The sequence below is a fragment of the Gekko japonicus genome, unplaced genomic scaffold, assembly GCF_001447785.1.
Source record: "Gekko japonicus isolate JY-2015 unplaced genomic scaffold, Gekko_japonicus_V1.1 scaffold582, whole genome shotgun sequence".
NCBI classification, from domain to species: domain Eukaryota; kingdom Metazoa; phylum Chordata; class Lepidosauria; order Squamata; family Gekkonidae; genus Gekko; species Gekko japonicus.
Genome location: NW_015174292.1, coordinates 447660 through 465466, shown reverse-complemented (window position 1 = coordinate 465466; position 17807 = coordinate 447660). Strand labels below are relative to the sequence as shown.

General features: G+C 40.8%; 1 protein-coding gene across 2 annotated transcripts in view; it reads left to right on the top strand.

Annotated features, from left to right (window-relative positions):
• The window catches only part of LOC107121180 (core histone macro-H2A.1), a 71257-nt gene extending 53961 nt beyond the window's left edge, over positions 1-17296 (top strand). Inside the window, exons 6-9 of one of the 2 annotated variants that reach the window (XM_015424053.1) lie at positions 1519-1609; positions 6054-6143; positions 13474-13648; positions 16646-17296. In XM_015424053.1, the coding sequence (XP_015279539.1) occupies positions 1519-1609; positions 6054-6143; positions 13474-13648; positions 16646-16811 (522 nt within the window). In that variant the 3' untranslated portion in view covers positions 16812-17296. The remainder of the gene's footprint in view (positions 1-1518; positions 1610-6053; positions 6144-13473; positions 13649-16645) is intronic. The other variant, XM_015424052.1, reaches the window with a different exon arrangement.
• Positions 17297-17807: the final 511 nt, after the last annotated feature.

Below are 17807 nucleotides of genomic sequence, written 5' to 3'. Positions count from 1 at the left end.
TTCAAAAGAAGTGTTACTTGCCATCCATATTTAACAGTATTCATCTATTTTATTTTATTTTAATTTATAGCCCACCTTTCTTGCTCAGACTCAAGGAAGATTACAAAATAGAAACCCAATTTAATCAGACAGTTCGAGACTTCAAGTAAACAATGTAGTAAGTCTAGGATTACAGATCTGGAAAACAGTACAGATAAACAAACAGAAAGAAAAACCCTACCTAAAGCATTGCATACCATAATGCTGAATGAGGGTTACAAATGTAGAAGACAAAAGCAGTAAAATTAACATTTCAATAGACTACAGTCCTGTTCCCTCATAAATATGACCTCCTGAGTTGTTACATTTTAATCTCTTTGTAAAAATGCCCCCCTAAACATTTCTGTTTTGTACATCTTTCAAAATTATAACAGTTGGAGGACTTCCTCCCCTCCTCAGTCAGGCCATTCCACAACGTGGGAACCACCACAGAGAATGCATGTGAATGGGCAGTTGCCAATCTTACCCATTTGTAGATAATGGTACACAGTAGCTTGTTATTCCATATTTACAATCTTTTATTTTATTTCATATTTTCTTAAGAGAATAGTGAAATTAATTCCAACCGTGGGCTCATTATATGAATGGTTGTATTTACATCAGGGCCACAGTGGCTCAGAAGTTAAGACGTTGAACTGCAGACTGGAACGTCAGTAGCTTGGCAGTTCGAAACCTGAGTGCCACGTGACGGAGTGAGCTCCCGTCTCTGGCCCCAGCTCCTGCCAACCTAGCAGTTCAAAAGCAAGAAATTGTAAGTAGATAAATAGGTACTGCTTCGGTGGGAAGGTAACAGCATTCCGTGTGCCTTGGCATTTAGTCATGTGAGCCACATGACCATGGAAAAGTCTTCAGACAGCACTGGCTCTTCAGTTTGAAAATGGAGATGAGCACCACCCCCTAGAGTCAGATTCGATTGGCTTTCGAGCAAGGGAAACCTTTACCTTTACCTTGTATTTACATCAGTGAGAAGTAGCCATAAGAAATCTTTGCATCCATGAAACACTTTAACTGCCAGCACTTCTCAACAGAAAATAATCAAGACAAAAGCCAAACAAGGTCTGTCAGTGAATGATCAAAATAGAGAAACTGCTTGTTTTGTTTAGCTTGGTGATGCAAGATGTCTTTATAAAGGACACTGGATGTTGTCATCCTCTGTGAGATTACAGTTTTACAGGTTTCTGCAAAGTCAGGAGGTTGCTAGCTGCTCTTAACACTTTTCAAAAAGTTTGCCACATTTGCCTTTGATCTGTTGGTCAAATGCTAGAATGAATGTACTTCTCTACCCTATATCCCCTTTCCCGTCTAAACACACACCTATACACAGGTTTTGGATTTTGTTGTTGTTGTTATTATTTACGGCACACATTTTGGAGCCAAAAGGTAGGCTAACAAGAATGTTGGTACGTGCAGTCAAAATGTAGATCCTTCTTCTGGGTCTCTGACCAACATGGTTGATACACATTTGTTTACCTGTTGTAGTTGCAAGTTGTTCAGGCTGACATTGCCACAATTGACAGTGATGCTGTCGTTCACCCGACAAACTCTGACTTCTACATCGGTGGTGAAGTAGGTAATGGAGAGTTCAGTGCTGCAGAGTTTGTATGTGTATGCATGACCAATCAGCAACAACAAGCTTGCCCCTGCTCTGCAGATTCCGCATTCTTTTCTCACTTCCAGCAGTCCTGCCAGTGTTAAATGTAGTAAGTACCAAATTGAACAAGTGCGAAATGTCTCTATAATTAGAATCTTTATTGAACAAACAATTAATGCAATTTATTGGAACCCCTGTTTTGTACTGTAATCAGTGCACTAGCACAGAAACAGTTTAACATATGGTGCCAACAAAAATGCAAAGGCCAAAGAAGAAATCAAAATATTGTTGGTTCCCTAGGCTGTGCTTCAGAGTTCCCTGTCACCCAGCGTTGTGTTCTTAGAAGAGGAGGGAATCCCTTAACTAAATCTCTTAACTAAATTTGCAGTAACCTCATCAGACTTTAATTTCCAGAATCCTTTGGGGAACATCAGACATTTATATTGGTATAAAACCGAACTGTATACCATGACACACACACACACATGTTTTATTCAAAGGCCTTATTTTTTTAAGGTCTAAATTGGAATAAACCTAGACATTCTGCAACAATCTCATATCCTAGCTTTTTGTCATGCTTAGGCTACTTGCCCGTAATAGATAAAGCTGCTGGCTTGATAGCTTATTTAGTTAATTTGATGGCAACAAGGATACACCAGTTTTAGTGTGAATTTGCCAGACTGCATAGCTTTTTGTCTTGATTCCATGTTTATATCTTTAGCTACAGGGAGCAGTCACTGTACATGATCATTTTATGGGTGCTTAGCCTCAGACATTATACCATGATGCAAAGTAACAAATGAAATTGGTCTAATTTTATAATAATTAATACATTGATAGCAAATAGAAACTGAGGGTTGCACCAGTCATTTAAGTGTGGTTCAAGGGATAAAGCCCATTGAGAATCAGATTAGATCTATTAGATCAGATTAGAGCTATTGCATGTGCTTCCAAGTCCTCAGCCCTCGTCCACATATCACAGCCATCTACCGAATACCAACTGAACACAGTTCACACAACAGTTGTGTCACAAACACAAGAATTAAAATTTAAAAAGCATGCTGAGGAAATAACTCAAGCAGATGAGCCTAGCTACAGACTACTTGTCAGGTTGTACATATAACACATATGTGTAGCATATTCAGAAACTAAAAAGAAGATATGGTCCCTGAGAAACTGGTCCTAAGAACCATTAACGACTCCCTGCTGGAAAGCTCAAACACAAACAAAGCAAAGATCACAAGAAAACAAACCAGCATATACTACAGGTTGAGTCACATATATGTAGTACTATTGTTCCCTTTGTTCAGCTGGGAAATGAGCATGAAGCCTATTAATCACTTGCAAAGTGAAAGGCTGCAGTCCTGTGTCCACATATGCACCCTCTACTTAACATGTATTAATTCTTGTACATCACACAAACACAGGGCAGAAAACTGGCAGAAAATTACCAGTTGGTGTGGGGGTTGCAGCTGGCCCATTCTGCACATTGAGCTACTCCAAGAATAAGCTCAAGTGCCTCATTGCCACCATGATGGCATATGGGACTCCTAGCCCAAGCCTGATGGTAACTTTAGAAAACATGCACTTTTTCGTTAGCCTGCTATAGCCACTTCCTACATTACTGTACCTCAAGTGTCTTCTGAAGACCTGAATAACATGGAATGTGGACATAACTGATTTATGTAGGATTGCACAAGGAACAAGCTACATTCTGTCCCATAAAATAATGTTTGTAAAATCTGCAAAGATATATTAACCCTGTGAGGAAATGTTTTTAAAGCAAGTCTCAAAATTGTGGGAAAGAAGTGAAACCTGGATTATTTCATTCAGTAGGGTATGGTCTTCTTATTGCCTGTGACTGCTGGAAGAAAGAATAGAAGTGCACACATGCTTAGCTTCAGATGATTAACTTTATCCATATAAAGGCCTTTCTAACAGCCATATATACTGGGGAAATATTTTGAAAACTGTTCACACCTGGATTTATGCCTAGGCTGTTGTTACCACTATACCAATGCCTGCTTAACAGCATGAAATTATGACTTTGTTCTGTGGGAGTAACATATATATGTATGCCTGCAAGCAAGGAGCCACTAACCTGAAAGCTGTGGAGCAAAATATGAATGAAAGCTCCTGCTAACATGATATAAAGAGCATAGAGCCACAGAGTTTCATTTCTTAGGTACAGCTAGCCATACTGTTGTACACAACTGTGATGCTCCTGTTATGTTAAAGCCACACTTGTCAATTTGAAACAACTTGTCAATTTGGAACAAGAATATCAGCCAGGGCCAGTCAGTACTGGTGTACTATAAAAAAGGCAGCAAATGACAATTGTTTAGTTTATTATTACATTTTTACTTCTTGGAGACACCAAAGTCTTGAGCATCTCTAATATACAATAACAAATATGCCAGGGATTGTTAGTTAAGGGAAGGAAAAAGGAAAATGAGACTTGTAGCATCCCAAAGACTCCCAAATTTATTGTAGTTTTTGTGAGCCAAGTGCATATCAGAGCACAAAAAATGCATAATTTAAGAATTAAAGTTAAGCTAGACAAGAAAAGAGGAAACCTTAAGAAATATATGTAAAGCTCATGTGAAATTTTAATAGAGTTCAAAGCAAAATGAAATGTAACCCCTAAAATCATTTTACATTTTTGGAATGGTTTCATAGCATGAGTGCCTATGAAACTTTTTTCTTGGGCAATTTGGTATTCTTTTTACCAGAATGTACCGAGACATCCTGGCTAAGGCAATATAGTTGCCCCCTTCCTGGTTGACTTGGAGTCAGATTAATCAAATAAATTAGATTCCCTAATTGTCACTGTCCCTGTAGAGATTATCTTCAGTTGCTGTGGAGATACTTAAAATATTTTGACAATGTGAACACATTTAAAACATATCACCTAGATTCTGATCTTCTTCAAGAAACTTACTTTCATGGCTGCCAGGCAACTGAACAGGCAGTTCAGGTTTAAAAATGTGATAACATAATGTGCCCTTGGACTATTCACTGGGGTGTTTGAGGTTACCACTGTGAATACTTTAATCTCTAAAATACAACCCATTTTCTGGACAGGGACAAAACCTATACTGTCAGCCAATTATCTATAAAGAGAATATAATAAATCACTTAGCTGAAGCCTATTTCATATCCCTTACATGGAAAGATAAATTTTTAGAACTCTGCCAAGGTCAATCTATGATGTCGTTCTTAAATAGCTCTAATATACAGCACATCAAGTAGAAATATATTTCACTGCATGTAATGTGTACTTTCATCAGAAACTGCAGTCCCCCTCCTCATCCTTAAAATGAAATAATTTCATAAAGTATGGCAGTATTTCGATTTTAAATACCTACAGCCCAATTTAAATACCTACAGTTAAGTCTCAGTGAGTTTGCTGGGGTGTATTCCCAGGTAAGCATGCATAGGATCACAGCCATAGGCTATCATCCTCAGCACACACTTACTTTGAAGGGAAGTTCCATTGAAATAGGTGTGACTTGCTTTCTAAGTAAATGTATTTATGGTTCAGCTGCAGGAATCAGCTTGTCAATTACACTTTTTATAATCCAGAATCAGTCCAGTATCAATGTCACTGTTTCCTTGCCTCGCTACTTGTATAGTTGTCAAGCAAAATGCAATGTGATTTGAGTGTTTAATTAGGAATAAACTTTTTGGGCTACATTTTTGCATTAATATAAAGCTGCAAAATAAGATCTAAACCATTCGTGGTGGACTGCCTTGATGTCAACCGAAAGCCGTAATTTATGTCGTGTAGCTCCTGTCCTCCCAGAGCAGCATTGTTAAGCTTCTTTAGCTGCAGTTAAGCAGTTCAGTGGAGGAATATGTTCCTTAGAGAATCTACTTATTTCTGAGGCTCTTCCTCTTGGTTAAAGGTGGTTCAACAAGTTGGGCAGTTGTCAAGTAAAGCAGCCCGCTGCACTCACAAGACTGTTTCACTCCCGGGGGCCAACTGTTGGGGTCAGGGATGAAGATGAGGTGAGTTTCAAGTTCTTCTTATGACAAATTTGTCTTTAAAGCAATCTGTAACAGAAGAGGGTTCTCATCCCATAAGGGAAAGAGTTCATGCATCAAACAAATGCCATTGAATTTGTGTGTGCACTGGAACTACATCTACTACATGGTGAGAGAAAGCAGCTAGAAATGTCACTGCCCTGCTGGTTGACATTGAGAATTGCATCACGAAACATTTTCAGACAGAATAAAACCATTATGGGAGGGTGACCTTTTAAAAAATTAGAGCCAGTCGTTACTTCTGGACTAGTCCCCAAAGGTTTAGATCTTACTTTGCAGTCCCCAAAAATTTGGTTGGAGAAATCTGTAACGTGATTATCTGAAGTGTTGGGTGCCTTTCTGGATGTGGAACAGTCACAACTCTGTCCCTGCACAGGAAGCACATTGGAGAAGAAAGGCGGAAAAGAATTCGTGGAGGCTGTTGTTGAGCTTCGCAAAAAGAATGGGCCGTTGGACACAGCAGGAGGTGCCGTTTAAATCCTTGAAAAATAGGCAGATCAAAAGTCTGTGTGTATTAGAAATTTCAGATGGTGTGATTGAAATTCATTATTCTAAAGATTTTTAAAGACTTCACTTTTATTTATATTATTTATAGTCCATCTTTTTCACTGAGCTTTAAAGTCAATGCAGTTAACAGCATTGGGAACCCAATAAATTATTGGGATTGCAGAAATCTGAAACAAGCTGAAACAAAAGTATTAACACAATATGTTAAACAATGCAGAGATTTCACAGTAGCATATATACAGCAGTAGATGGTCCATCATCCCTTTTATTAAAGCATCTTCCTGAACCATTCTGTTATCCCCCATGCTATTTAATAACTACATGAAGCTTATGGGAGAGGTCATCAGGAGGTTTTGGCTGAAGTGTCACCAGTATGCAGACCTTTCTTTTCCACCTAATTCCAAGAAAGCTGTTGATATTCTAAACTGGTGCTTGAAGTCAGTAATCGGATGGATGAGGGCAAACAAGCTGAAATTGATTCTTGACAAGACAGAGATGCTCTGGGTTAGTAGAAAGGCAAACCAGAGACTTGAGAACTCCCCTGGATTGGATATACTTCCCTTGAAAAGACAGGGTATGTCTTTTCTCCAGCAGTAATGTTGGATCCACTATAATCCCTAAATTCTTCAGCAAGTCAGAAAAGATCGACTGAACTCTGTCAAAAGTAGGAAGCACAGTGTTCTTCAAGGTCTCCAACATCCCAGTGAGCATTACCTCTGTCTTGTCAGTGTTGTTTTAATTTGTTCATTTTTAGCCATTTAACCACAGCAGATAGGCAGCAATTCAGGATTTCTAGTGCATCACCAGGAGATCTGAATGAGCATACTGATGACAGCCAGCCCCAAACAAGAATGATTTGTCCTAAGGGCTTGAATAGCATGAGGAATAGGAGGTTGAATAGCATGAGGAATAGGATTCTGCACTGCAGAACCCCACAGGACAGGTCCCACACCATGGATGACTGGCCTCCAATGGCAAATCTTTGAGTCCCATCCGTGAGGAATGATTTGAGCCAGTCCAAAACAGGTAACCCCTGATACCTGCTTCTGCCTCCAAATGTCTCGGTGAGATGTCATGGTCTACTGTATCAAAGGCTGCAGATAAGTCCAGTAGGAACCACACAGAAGCATGGCCTTCGCCTACAGTCAGACAAGTATTAGCTAAAGTCATCAGGGTCATCTCTGTTCATTGCCTGGTCTGAAGCCGAACTAAAAAGGGCAAAGAAGATGTGTTATCCAAGAAGACCTGGGGTTGGTCTATTACTGCTTGCTCAGTCACTTTGCCCAGAAAGGGCAAATTAGAGATTGGGCCATAATTGGCCACATCATTTTGCTGTAGGGCTGGTTTTGAAGTAATGGATGGATAACTGCCTCTTTTAGTGGCCAAGTGAAGGTGCCTTAACTTATGGATTGATCTTTAAGATACACACCAAGGGCAGCCAGAATGGACAAGGATCCAGAGCACAAGTAGTGGCCTTCACTGATCCCAGGGTCCTGTCAACATCCATCATAGTAACTGGGTCTAAATGTTCATTTATAGACTGGATGATACATTAGACATTTCATAGAATCATAAAATCATAAAGTTGGAAGGGACCTTCAGGGTCATCTAGTCCAACCCCTTGCACAATGCAGGAATTTTACAAATACCTCCCCCTTCACACCCACAGTGACTGTTGTTCCACTCCCAGAAGATGACCAAAAACATCCAGGTTCCTGACCAAACTGGCCTGGAGAAAAATTGCTTACCAACCCCAAAGTGGCAATCAGCATTTCCCTGGGCATGTAAGAAAGGACCACAAGAACTAAGCACCGAGGCAACCCTTCCTGCCCTCCCTCTCATGATCTGCCGAAGTTCACAGAATCAACATTGCTGTCAGATGGCCATCTAACCTCTGTTTGAAAACCTCCAAAGAAGGAGAGCCCACCACCTCCTAAGGAAGCCTTTTCCACTGAGGAAGTGCTCTAACTGTCAGGAAGTTCTTCCTAATGTTTAGCTGAAAACTCTTCTGATTTAATTTCAACCCATTAGTTCTGGTCCGGTTTCCTGGGGCAACAGAAAACAACTCTGTACCATCCTCTATATGACAGCCCTTCAAGTACTTGAAGATGGTTATCATACCATCTCTCAGTTGTCTCCTCTCCAGGCTAAACATACCCAGCTCATAGGACTTGGTCTCCAGACCCCTCACCATGTTGCCCTCCTCTGGACATGTTCCAGCTTGTCTATATCCTTCTTAAATTGTGGTACCCCAAACTGAACACAATACTCTAGGTGAGGTCTAACCAGAGCAGAGTAAAGCAGTACCATCTCTTCGTGTGATCTGGACACTATACTTCTGTTGATAAAGCCCAAAATTGCATTTGCCTTTTTAGCAACCACATCACACTGCTGACTCATGTTCAGTGTATGATCTACTAAGACCCCTAGATCCTTTTCACACATACTACTGCAAAGACAAGTCTCCCCCAACCTATTTGTGCATTTGATTTTTCCTACCTAAATGCAGAACTTTACATTTATCCCCATCGAAATTCATTAAATGCAGCCCAGTTTTCCAGCCTGTCAAGATCATTCTGTATCCCAGACTCTGTCTTCTACTATATTTGCTACCCCTCCCAATTTAGTATCATGTGCAAATTTAATAAGCATTCCCTCTATCCCTTCATCCAAATCATTGATAAAGATGTTGAACAAAACAGGTTCCTTACAGATCCTTGAGGCACTCTACTTGTCACTCCTCTCCAAGAAGATGAAGAATCATTCACAAGCACTCTTTGGGTGCAATCTCTCAACCAGTTACAGATCCACCTAACAGTCATAGGATCCAAACCACATTTTCCCAATTTGTCAAAAGCCTTATTGAAATCAAGATAAACCATGTCTACAGCATTCCTCTGATCCAGCAAGGTAGTAACTTTCTAAAAAAAAAAAAAAGTGTCAAAAGCCTTATTGAAATTAAGATAAACCATGTCTACAGCATTCCTCTGATCCAGCAAGGTAGTAACTTTCTAAAAAAAAAAAAAAGAGATAAGGTTAGTCTGACATGACTTGTTCTTGAGAAACCCATGCTGGCTCTTAGTAATTACAGCCATCCTTTCTAAATGCTCAAGGACTGCCTGTTTGATTATTTGTTCTAAAACTTTCCCAGATATAGTCAAGCTGACAAGTCAGTAGTTTCCCGGATCCTCCATTTTCCCCTTCTTGAAGATGGGTACCACATTTGCCTGCCTCGACTTCCAGTTTATGAAGCTGCGATGGTGGGCGCTTTCCCCGAGCCGCGGGAGAGCGATCCGCACACCAGCGGCCTGGAGGGGTGCCACCTCAAGTGACACCCCAACGGAGCCTTTGCGATAGGCTCCAGGCCAGGGGGCTTTTGAGGGGTGGCCTCTTCGATGGCATAATGCCAGAGAATTGAGGCTTCCCTCTGCCCTGACGGTCCAGCTGCTGTGTGGCCCTCAGGCACTAACTGGTTTGACCGGGACAAGCACCGGAGATCGAGCAGAATGACGAATAATGAGCGAGGTCAGAGAAACTGACCAACAATGAACGTGAGTTCAAAATAAATCAGATTATTTAAAAGCAAATCCCCCCCTCCGCTGACAAAAGTGGGTGCAAAGAGGGACGCCTCTTATGCGATTGAACTGAAAAGCGATACGAAAGGGGAGAGGGGAGGAAATACAACAAGGGTGTTTTGAGAGACTTACTTGATTTTCGTCATTGTGGGGCAAGTTTTTCGAGTTGTGAAGAAGTGGTAGAAACTGTAAACAAAATGGAAAAAATGGCAGCCCAGCAGAGAAAGCTGAAAATGAAACTGCCAGGCAGTCAGAGCCCGAAACCGGAAGAGGGAGCAGACATCATTAAACTGCTAGTGGACATGCTCAAGCCGGTTATGGAACAACTCCTTATTAACCAGCAATTGACCGTTTGTAAAAGAAATGGAGCTAGCCTACAGGGCATACTCCAATTATATTTTAAAAAATAGCCTGCCTGGAGAAATACTGGTCAGCTTCTCAAGAAGACAAACCAGAGATGCCATCTTAAAAGCGACTTCAGCAACTCCACTGAAAATGGGAAATGTAATCATCAAAACTTTAAAAGACATTCCATTTGAAATTCGACAAAAGAGGAAAAATTATAAGGATTTAATTTCTTTCCTTCAAACTAATGGAATATCGTACAGATGGGCGGTCCCGGAGGGTGTCATCTTTAAGATCAACGATAAAAGAGAGAAGATAGACTCCACCTTTAAAGCCAAAGAGTTTTTGCGGCGTCAGCTGGGAACAGAGGAAGAGTCTAAGGAGGAAGAAACGAAATCTAGTGACTCTGCCACCTCTGGAATGGAAGAGGATTGTCCTGCAGAAAAGGGTACAGGTCTTGCCAGAGTTGTATACGATTTTAGAGACAGAAAGCCGAAGTGAAGGCAGAAGGACTCGGAAAATGGCCTTTTGAAGCAAAGAACAAGATGATCAGAAAGCTCTCTTATAACAACTAACATATTAACACATTTGAAGCTGTGATAAACAAGAACTCTACAAGTATATTGTGATATTAACACTTTTAGTTCTAACACTTATATTAACAGGGATAAGATCTCCTCCTCTTGGGGTTTTAGCATAGTGTGGTTATCTTTCCTTTATCCCTACTTGTAGTTCCCTTCCCAATATTTTTTTTTGTAGTTCTGTAGTCTATTCCAAAATAAAAAATATCCCTTCGGGGTTTTAAAAAAAACAAAAACATTTGCCCGCCTCCAGTCTACTGGCACCTCACCTGTTCTCCAAGAATTCTCCAAAATAATGGACAGAGGCTCAGAAATACATCTGTGAGACCTTTTTAGTACTCTTGGATGCAGCTCATCTGGCCCCGAGGACTTCGTTTCATTTAAAGAAACTAGGTGTTTATGTACTACCCCTATGTCAATCCTAGGCTGCAACTCTGTTCACTCATCATGTGTTCTGTTTTTGCCATATTGAGCACAGTTTCCCTTGCAAGAGAAGACTGAGGAAAAGTAGGAACTGAGCAGTCCTGTTGGTAAGAATCAAGACCAAGATCGCAGATCCCTTTGTTTCCCTCTCCACTTTCTGGAAAATGAAGTTGTCAGCAAGACAAGTCAGGAATTTATTGGACCTTTCATTTTTAGCACAGTTGGACTTCCAACAGATCTCTGGGTAATTGAAATCTCCTATGACCACCATGTCCCATCTCTTTGAGAACTTTGTAATCTGTTCTAGGAGTGTCTCATCCAAATCCTCTGCCTGGCTTGGTGGTCTATAGCATACCCCCACCATGATATCGTATTATTGCTTACTCCTTTTATTTTTACCCAGAGACTCTCAACTGGACTTTCATGCTCCGATTCACGTATTTCCTCACAAGTATATACCTCCGTTACATATAATGCAACTTCTTCCCCCTTCCTTATTTGTCCCTTTTAAATAAGTTATACCCCTCAATCTTAATATTCCAATTGTGAGTGTCATCCCACCAAGTTTCATTAATGCCTATTAGGTCATAGTCCCCTTTCTGTATTAGGACTTCAAGTTCCTTCTGCTTGTTTCCCATACTCTGTGCATTAGTTTAGAGACATCGGAATCCATGTTTTATGCACCCTGAGGTTTTCATTTCTGTACTTACATGTGAGTTAATGTTATCTAGCACACTTGCCACTCCCCGCAAAACTTTAAAGTTCTTATCTCCAGTTATTGGCTTTGCATTTTTGTCTCGCTCCCCCACAGGATTTAGTTTAAATCTCTCCTTATTAGGTTTGCAAGGCTGTTTCCAAACACATTTTTCCTACCCTCATGAGATGCAAACCATCTCCTGATAGAAGAGCTTCATCTCAAAAGTGTAAGCCATGGTCCAAAAATCCAAACCTTTCCTGATGACACCATCTACATAGCCAATCATAGATCTGCAGTATTATTCTTTCCCTTCCTAAGCCATGGCCTTCAACAGGAAGAACTGATGAGAATACAACCTGTGCTCCCAATTCCGTCACCTTTTTACCCAGAGCCTCATAGTCTCTTTTAATGTTCTGGGCTCTGCCAGGCTGTATCATTTGTTCCTCTAAATGACAACCAGCATCCATATGAGAGCATATTTGCAATATTTTGTCAGCTGCAAACAGCTAGTTGTCTGTTCCTGAGACAATAAAGGTTCATATTTAGGAGTCAGCAGATGCCAAGATACCTAAAACACTTGGGATGGTCATGAACTAGCTGAAGCTGTGGTAGCAGAGAAGTGCCATTTCTTTGCTGGTGTCACCACCACTTTATAGATCTTCCCATGAGCTCTATAGCACATTTTGTGAGACTTAGTATGAGTTTTCCACTACTGTCATTCTGGACATCTCCCAGCTCTCTTCAGATCACCCAGGTCTGTGGTAAACCTGAGCTCTGGGTTTTGCCCCAAGGATGAAAGAGGTCAACAATTTATTCCAAATTACCTACCACAGCCTCAACAAAGTAGGTATTTGAAATCCTAAAACTTCCCAGAGCATTCTTGAATCTAGTAGAACCCATGAGCCTCTGTGGGCAAACCATTTCATCTGGCCTCCTTTCCTGTGGGATGTCAGGACCACGTTCACCCTTGCCTTGCCTAAATAGTCATCAGTTATCGATGCCAGGCCATTTGCAAGCCAAGTTCTGCAAGTAATGTGGGTATGTTATACAATTGATGTACTCTGATGGGAGATCTTAAGGCGAGTCCCTTGAACATCGTAGACATCGATATAGTTCCTAGTGTCCCCCATCACCCTAAAACAGACTCCTTTACATAATTAGTGCTGTCACAGATCTGTTCTCTGTTTTTTAGAATATAGGAGTACAAGTCTTCCCACAATGCTAATATTACTGGTCAAAGATTTTAAAAAATGAAATGGCATAGGTCAGCACACAAATGATAGCAGAATGACAGCAAAAAGGTACTCAAATAAAGCAATTCATCACAAATATAATAGTAACACAGCAAATATAGCCAGCTCAGGAGATAATAGCAGAATTAAAATAATAGTTTATGTCAGCCTGAAGGTCAATTTTTGGCAGCAGCCAAATTTACATGCTGACCTGTATTAATCAGACAAGTATAATCTTAAAGATAATCTCTACAAATGTAAATATTGTTACAAATGTATGCATGTGCAGTCATGTTATTTCTTTAGTCAATGGGATTTACACAACAAAAATAACTATGCATTCTTGACTTGTTTCATCACATTTTCACATTTGGACTCTTAACAAAAATCTTCATATAATTGAAGTAATTAAGATGTGCTTTCTGTTTCCATCCAGCTGCTGTCAGTGCAGGCCATGGATTGCCTGCTAAGTTTGTGATCCATTGCAATAGCCCCAGTTGGGGTGCAGATAAATGTGAAGAATTACTGGAGAAGACAGTGAAGAACTGCTTAGCTCTGGCAGATGAGAAGAAACTGAAATCAATTGCATTTCCTTCTATTGGAAGTGGCAGGTACGATTGGCCTCTTGAACCTTTGCAAAAGCACTGTCAGACTTTGTGTACAGCTGCATGTCTTGCTGTCATTCATGCGTGTACCTCTCATTGCCACCCGACTACCTTATTCTTGTTTTCATCCACTGTTTATTTCTCTTCTGTAGTTTCTTGCTTGTGAAATCAGCTCACTAGACTGCCATTTTCTAGAGGCCAAACCCCCCCCAGTAGCTGAGTATCTATCCCAGAACTCACCTGCTCCATCAGGGGAAGACTGTCTGTTTGCACTTTTTTATATCCTGTAATCTGCCTTCTCAGTGAGAATGGCAGACTGTTTATAAAATATAGGCCCGGGTCACACGGAGCATTTGCCACGCTAAAGAGACGGATGATAGGTGGATTTTCTGGGCGCGAAAACACCACAACATCTGGGAAGCGTAGTGCTCTTGTGGCTAACCCGTGGCTTCCCGCCGAAGATGCGGCTTAAAACCCTCCATGTCTACCCGTTCCTGCCTACCCATTGCTGCCCATTGTCACCAATGAGATCAAACATTTATCTTCATGCTCGTACCAAAAGAGATCTATCACTTTAGAGAAGAGCCAACACAACTGAATATTGGAAGGGTTTGCAGAGGGCAAACTGTATACAAAGCATGTTTGCAGAGATCATAGTCTGTAAAAAAACCACTTATAATGTTCCCTTGACAGAAGGTATTCTGTCAAGATAATACGTTGCTTTCCAAGGCTGAGATAGTCTTGTTCTTGAGATAGTCTTGTTCTTGAGTCAAAGGGAGCGGTGGCGCAGGCAGTAAAGGAAGCCTGCTTTAAAACATCTGGGCGAACAGCTCCAACTGTTCAATCCCCCACCGCGGTCAGGGTGAGCTCCTGGCCCTATGTCCCAGCTCCCGTCGACCCAGCGGTTCGAAAGCCCGTTAAAGGGCAAGTAGATAAAATGGGGACCTGCTATTAGAGCAGGGGGGCACCCACCTCAGTTGGAGCAGAGAGCGGAGAACAATGAGCGGCGGCAGAGAAAAATGGCGGCTGGCGAGACGAGGCGACGGATGAAGGAGGCTGGACCAACTAGGCACGGAGGCGGAGCGACACGGCCGGCCGGAGCCTGATTTGGATGGAGGCCGCTGCGAGCATGCGCAGAAGCACAAAGTGGTCCTGGCCTGGAGGCGGAGTTTACGACAGCCAGAGTTACGACAGCCGAGAGGTGGAACAACGAAGACCAGCGCTGAAGAAGGGTCGCCGCCGGACTGTCCCCTCACAAGGAATAAGATCTGCTACAGAACAAGGGTGCCTGGTAGGAATTTCACCTTCCCGACATACATGTGGCCCTAGATTAGGATTGTTCGGAATTAGAATTGTAAGCCGCTCAGAGCCCCTTAGGGGGGTGAGCGGGATAGAAAGTTGAAATAAATAAATAAATAAATAAATAAATAAATACTTCATATAGACAATTTGAGGGGTTTTTTTTCCAAATGACGGGGTCCTTTTAAGAAAGGAAAAGTTTTAACTTTTGTAAATATAGTAGTAAAAAAAGAAGACAAACACTAGCACTGGTGGAACTACATGGATTGGGTAAGTGGGAAAGAGGAATTTAATAATACTGAATTGGAACGGTACTTTAAATGTTAATTTGTTCCTTTGAAACATCCTATCAGTTCTGTTTGCAAGTTTTGAAAAGTAAAAAAAAAATAAGCACAAAGTTTTTTTAAGGTTAGCGTTTTCTCCCAAAGCAGCACACATACACAGCTGTTCCAGGATAGACATCTGTCAAACAGACTACTCAATAAACCTGCATAAACAGTTCCATTCACTTTTATGACTAAGGAATGGGTTTACATGGGGGTGATTCCAATAAATATCTTTTATATATTTTTCAACAGGAAGGGGGAATAGCATTTAGTGTGCCAGATGCTCTTCTAAATTTAGCTTCTACAAACCAAATTTGTGTTGGGTGGCATTTAAAAAGTTACTGCAAATTCTGTATTCCACGTGTTGAGAGCAAGTTACGGATAGTTCAGGTCTCAGTATTATACTTAATGCAGAATTTCAGCACTTCCCTTTCAGGTGCTTGGGGAGGGGGGAGGCAGAACCCAGTATCCCCATCCTGCATTGACACAGGTATGTTATTCTCACATTACCAAATTCATATAACCCCTCACCCCCATATGAGCATGGTACTGTGTATATGAAAGTATACTATGCAAAAAAGTAGTGTGCCATTGGAGAGATATTACTGCTGCCCAGACTGGATTACTTTTAATTCCCTGATATCCTTTCACAGCATAGGAGTCACTTCCTGGTAGTGGAATATCTGCAAATATATTAAAAATTAAGTCAGTTTTGGCCATCATACCATGGTGTGTGTGTGGTTTAAAAATTATTTTTAGGGTGTTTCATAACAACATACAAGAGTAGCCTAAGAGAGAAGGAACAGTGTATTTTTCACATTAAGGAGAAGTGTGAATATAATCACTTTCTTCTCTTAGGGAGAGAGAGCCTTCCACAAGAGAGGCTGAGGCTAAAGGCAGGTTTCTTCATGTTTCCTTCTCCTGTTATGACAGGGCCATGTTCTCCCTTCAGCACTTTCCCCCAAGTTAGCAGCACTCTCTAATAGCATGGCTTGCCAGAGATGGGAATAACATACCAACCACAGTTTCTTCCTCATCCTCCTTCTGGGCTTGTTACTAGTTCCTGCTGCCTTCACTGGGCCCTGATATCCAGTCCAATGGATAATATCAGGTCTGTCTCCTTTTTCCTTCTTGTGCAATGGAGGAAAGGAGGAGGTCGTCCTCCATGAGGTCTCTGTGAGACACAGTTAATCATATTTCTGGACTCATTGTTTTTTAGGCACCTGGGACTTGTGAATTTTGTTTCAAGGCTGGTTTTGTGTCAGGTATTACATTTAGGGAGGTTCCTGTGAATTCTTCAGAACGGGTGGCAACGCCCTGGCCTATATCATTGACTATATCTTTCATCTTTTGTTTCTCTCCCTATATTTTCTTACAGGAACGGTTTCCCAAAACAGACTGCTGCCCAGCTGATCCTGAAAGCCATTTCCAGCTATTTTGTGTCAACAATGTCTTCTTCAATCAAGACAGTGTATTTTGTGCTCTTTGACAGTGAGAGTATAGGGATCTATGTGCAAGAAATGGCCAAGCTAGATGCCAACTAAGACTAGGAAGCAAACAGCACCAGCCTCCTTGCCCAGCGTCCGCCCCACCCCTGCCCACATTCTTAACCCCTCCTTGTGAAACAGAGCTCCCCCTTATTTTAAATTTTGCTTATCTAAGGGAATATAGGTGGGACTTCTTTTGACTTTCTAAAACGTTTTTATGTTGGCACTGATAGTTGGCATTACTGCTGTTAATGCACTGTATTCCAGGCATTGTCTGAATTTAGTGTAATCTAGGAGATTTTATAGTTTTATTTTAATGAAGTATGGATTGATGCAGAAAGTTGTTAGCAGTACATAGTCTTTTATTCGTGAAAGAAACGGGCAGATCCTATTTTGTAACTGTGTTGTGGTGCTTTTATCAAGTGGTGTTCCTTTCTCATTTTTTTAAAAAACAGAAAAGAGGCTACGCACCTAATTTGTGTTTACTTCTTGTCTTAATGATAATTCTCAGAAGAAAAGAACCCTCTTGTCCTTAATTATATTTGCAATTTGGAATTTGTGTGAAATGATTTAGTAAAATGTTTGAAATGTTCTTGTTGGTGTTTTGAATTAATGGTTCTTAAACCTCTGATAGACATGGATCAACATCTTTCAGATGTTGAATGGAAGGACCAAAAATGCACTTGTACTGCATTATTAAATTATGAGTAAAGTAGGCATTTATTAAGTATTGACAGGTAAATTTACAGAATCTTTTCAGGTGTATTTTGCTGTAGCATTCATTAGGATATGGCACTTTAAATGCTCCACTTACTTTGTTCATTCTGTGTTCATTTTGAATCTATCTTCATTTTGGAGGCTGTGCTCCTGATCTCAGTGATGTATATATACATTCCAATGCAGTCACACACGTATCTGATACCAGGGTAATGGTATTATCTTGGAGGACCACTATTATTAAATATGGATATTTATTCCTAAATATGTTAGCCTATTCATTCCATAATTTTTCCTTAACGAAGATTTGGGCTAGAATTTTGCAATGTGAACAAA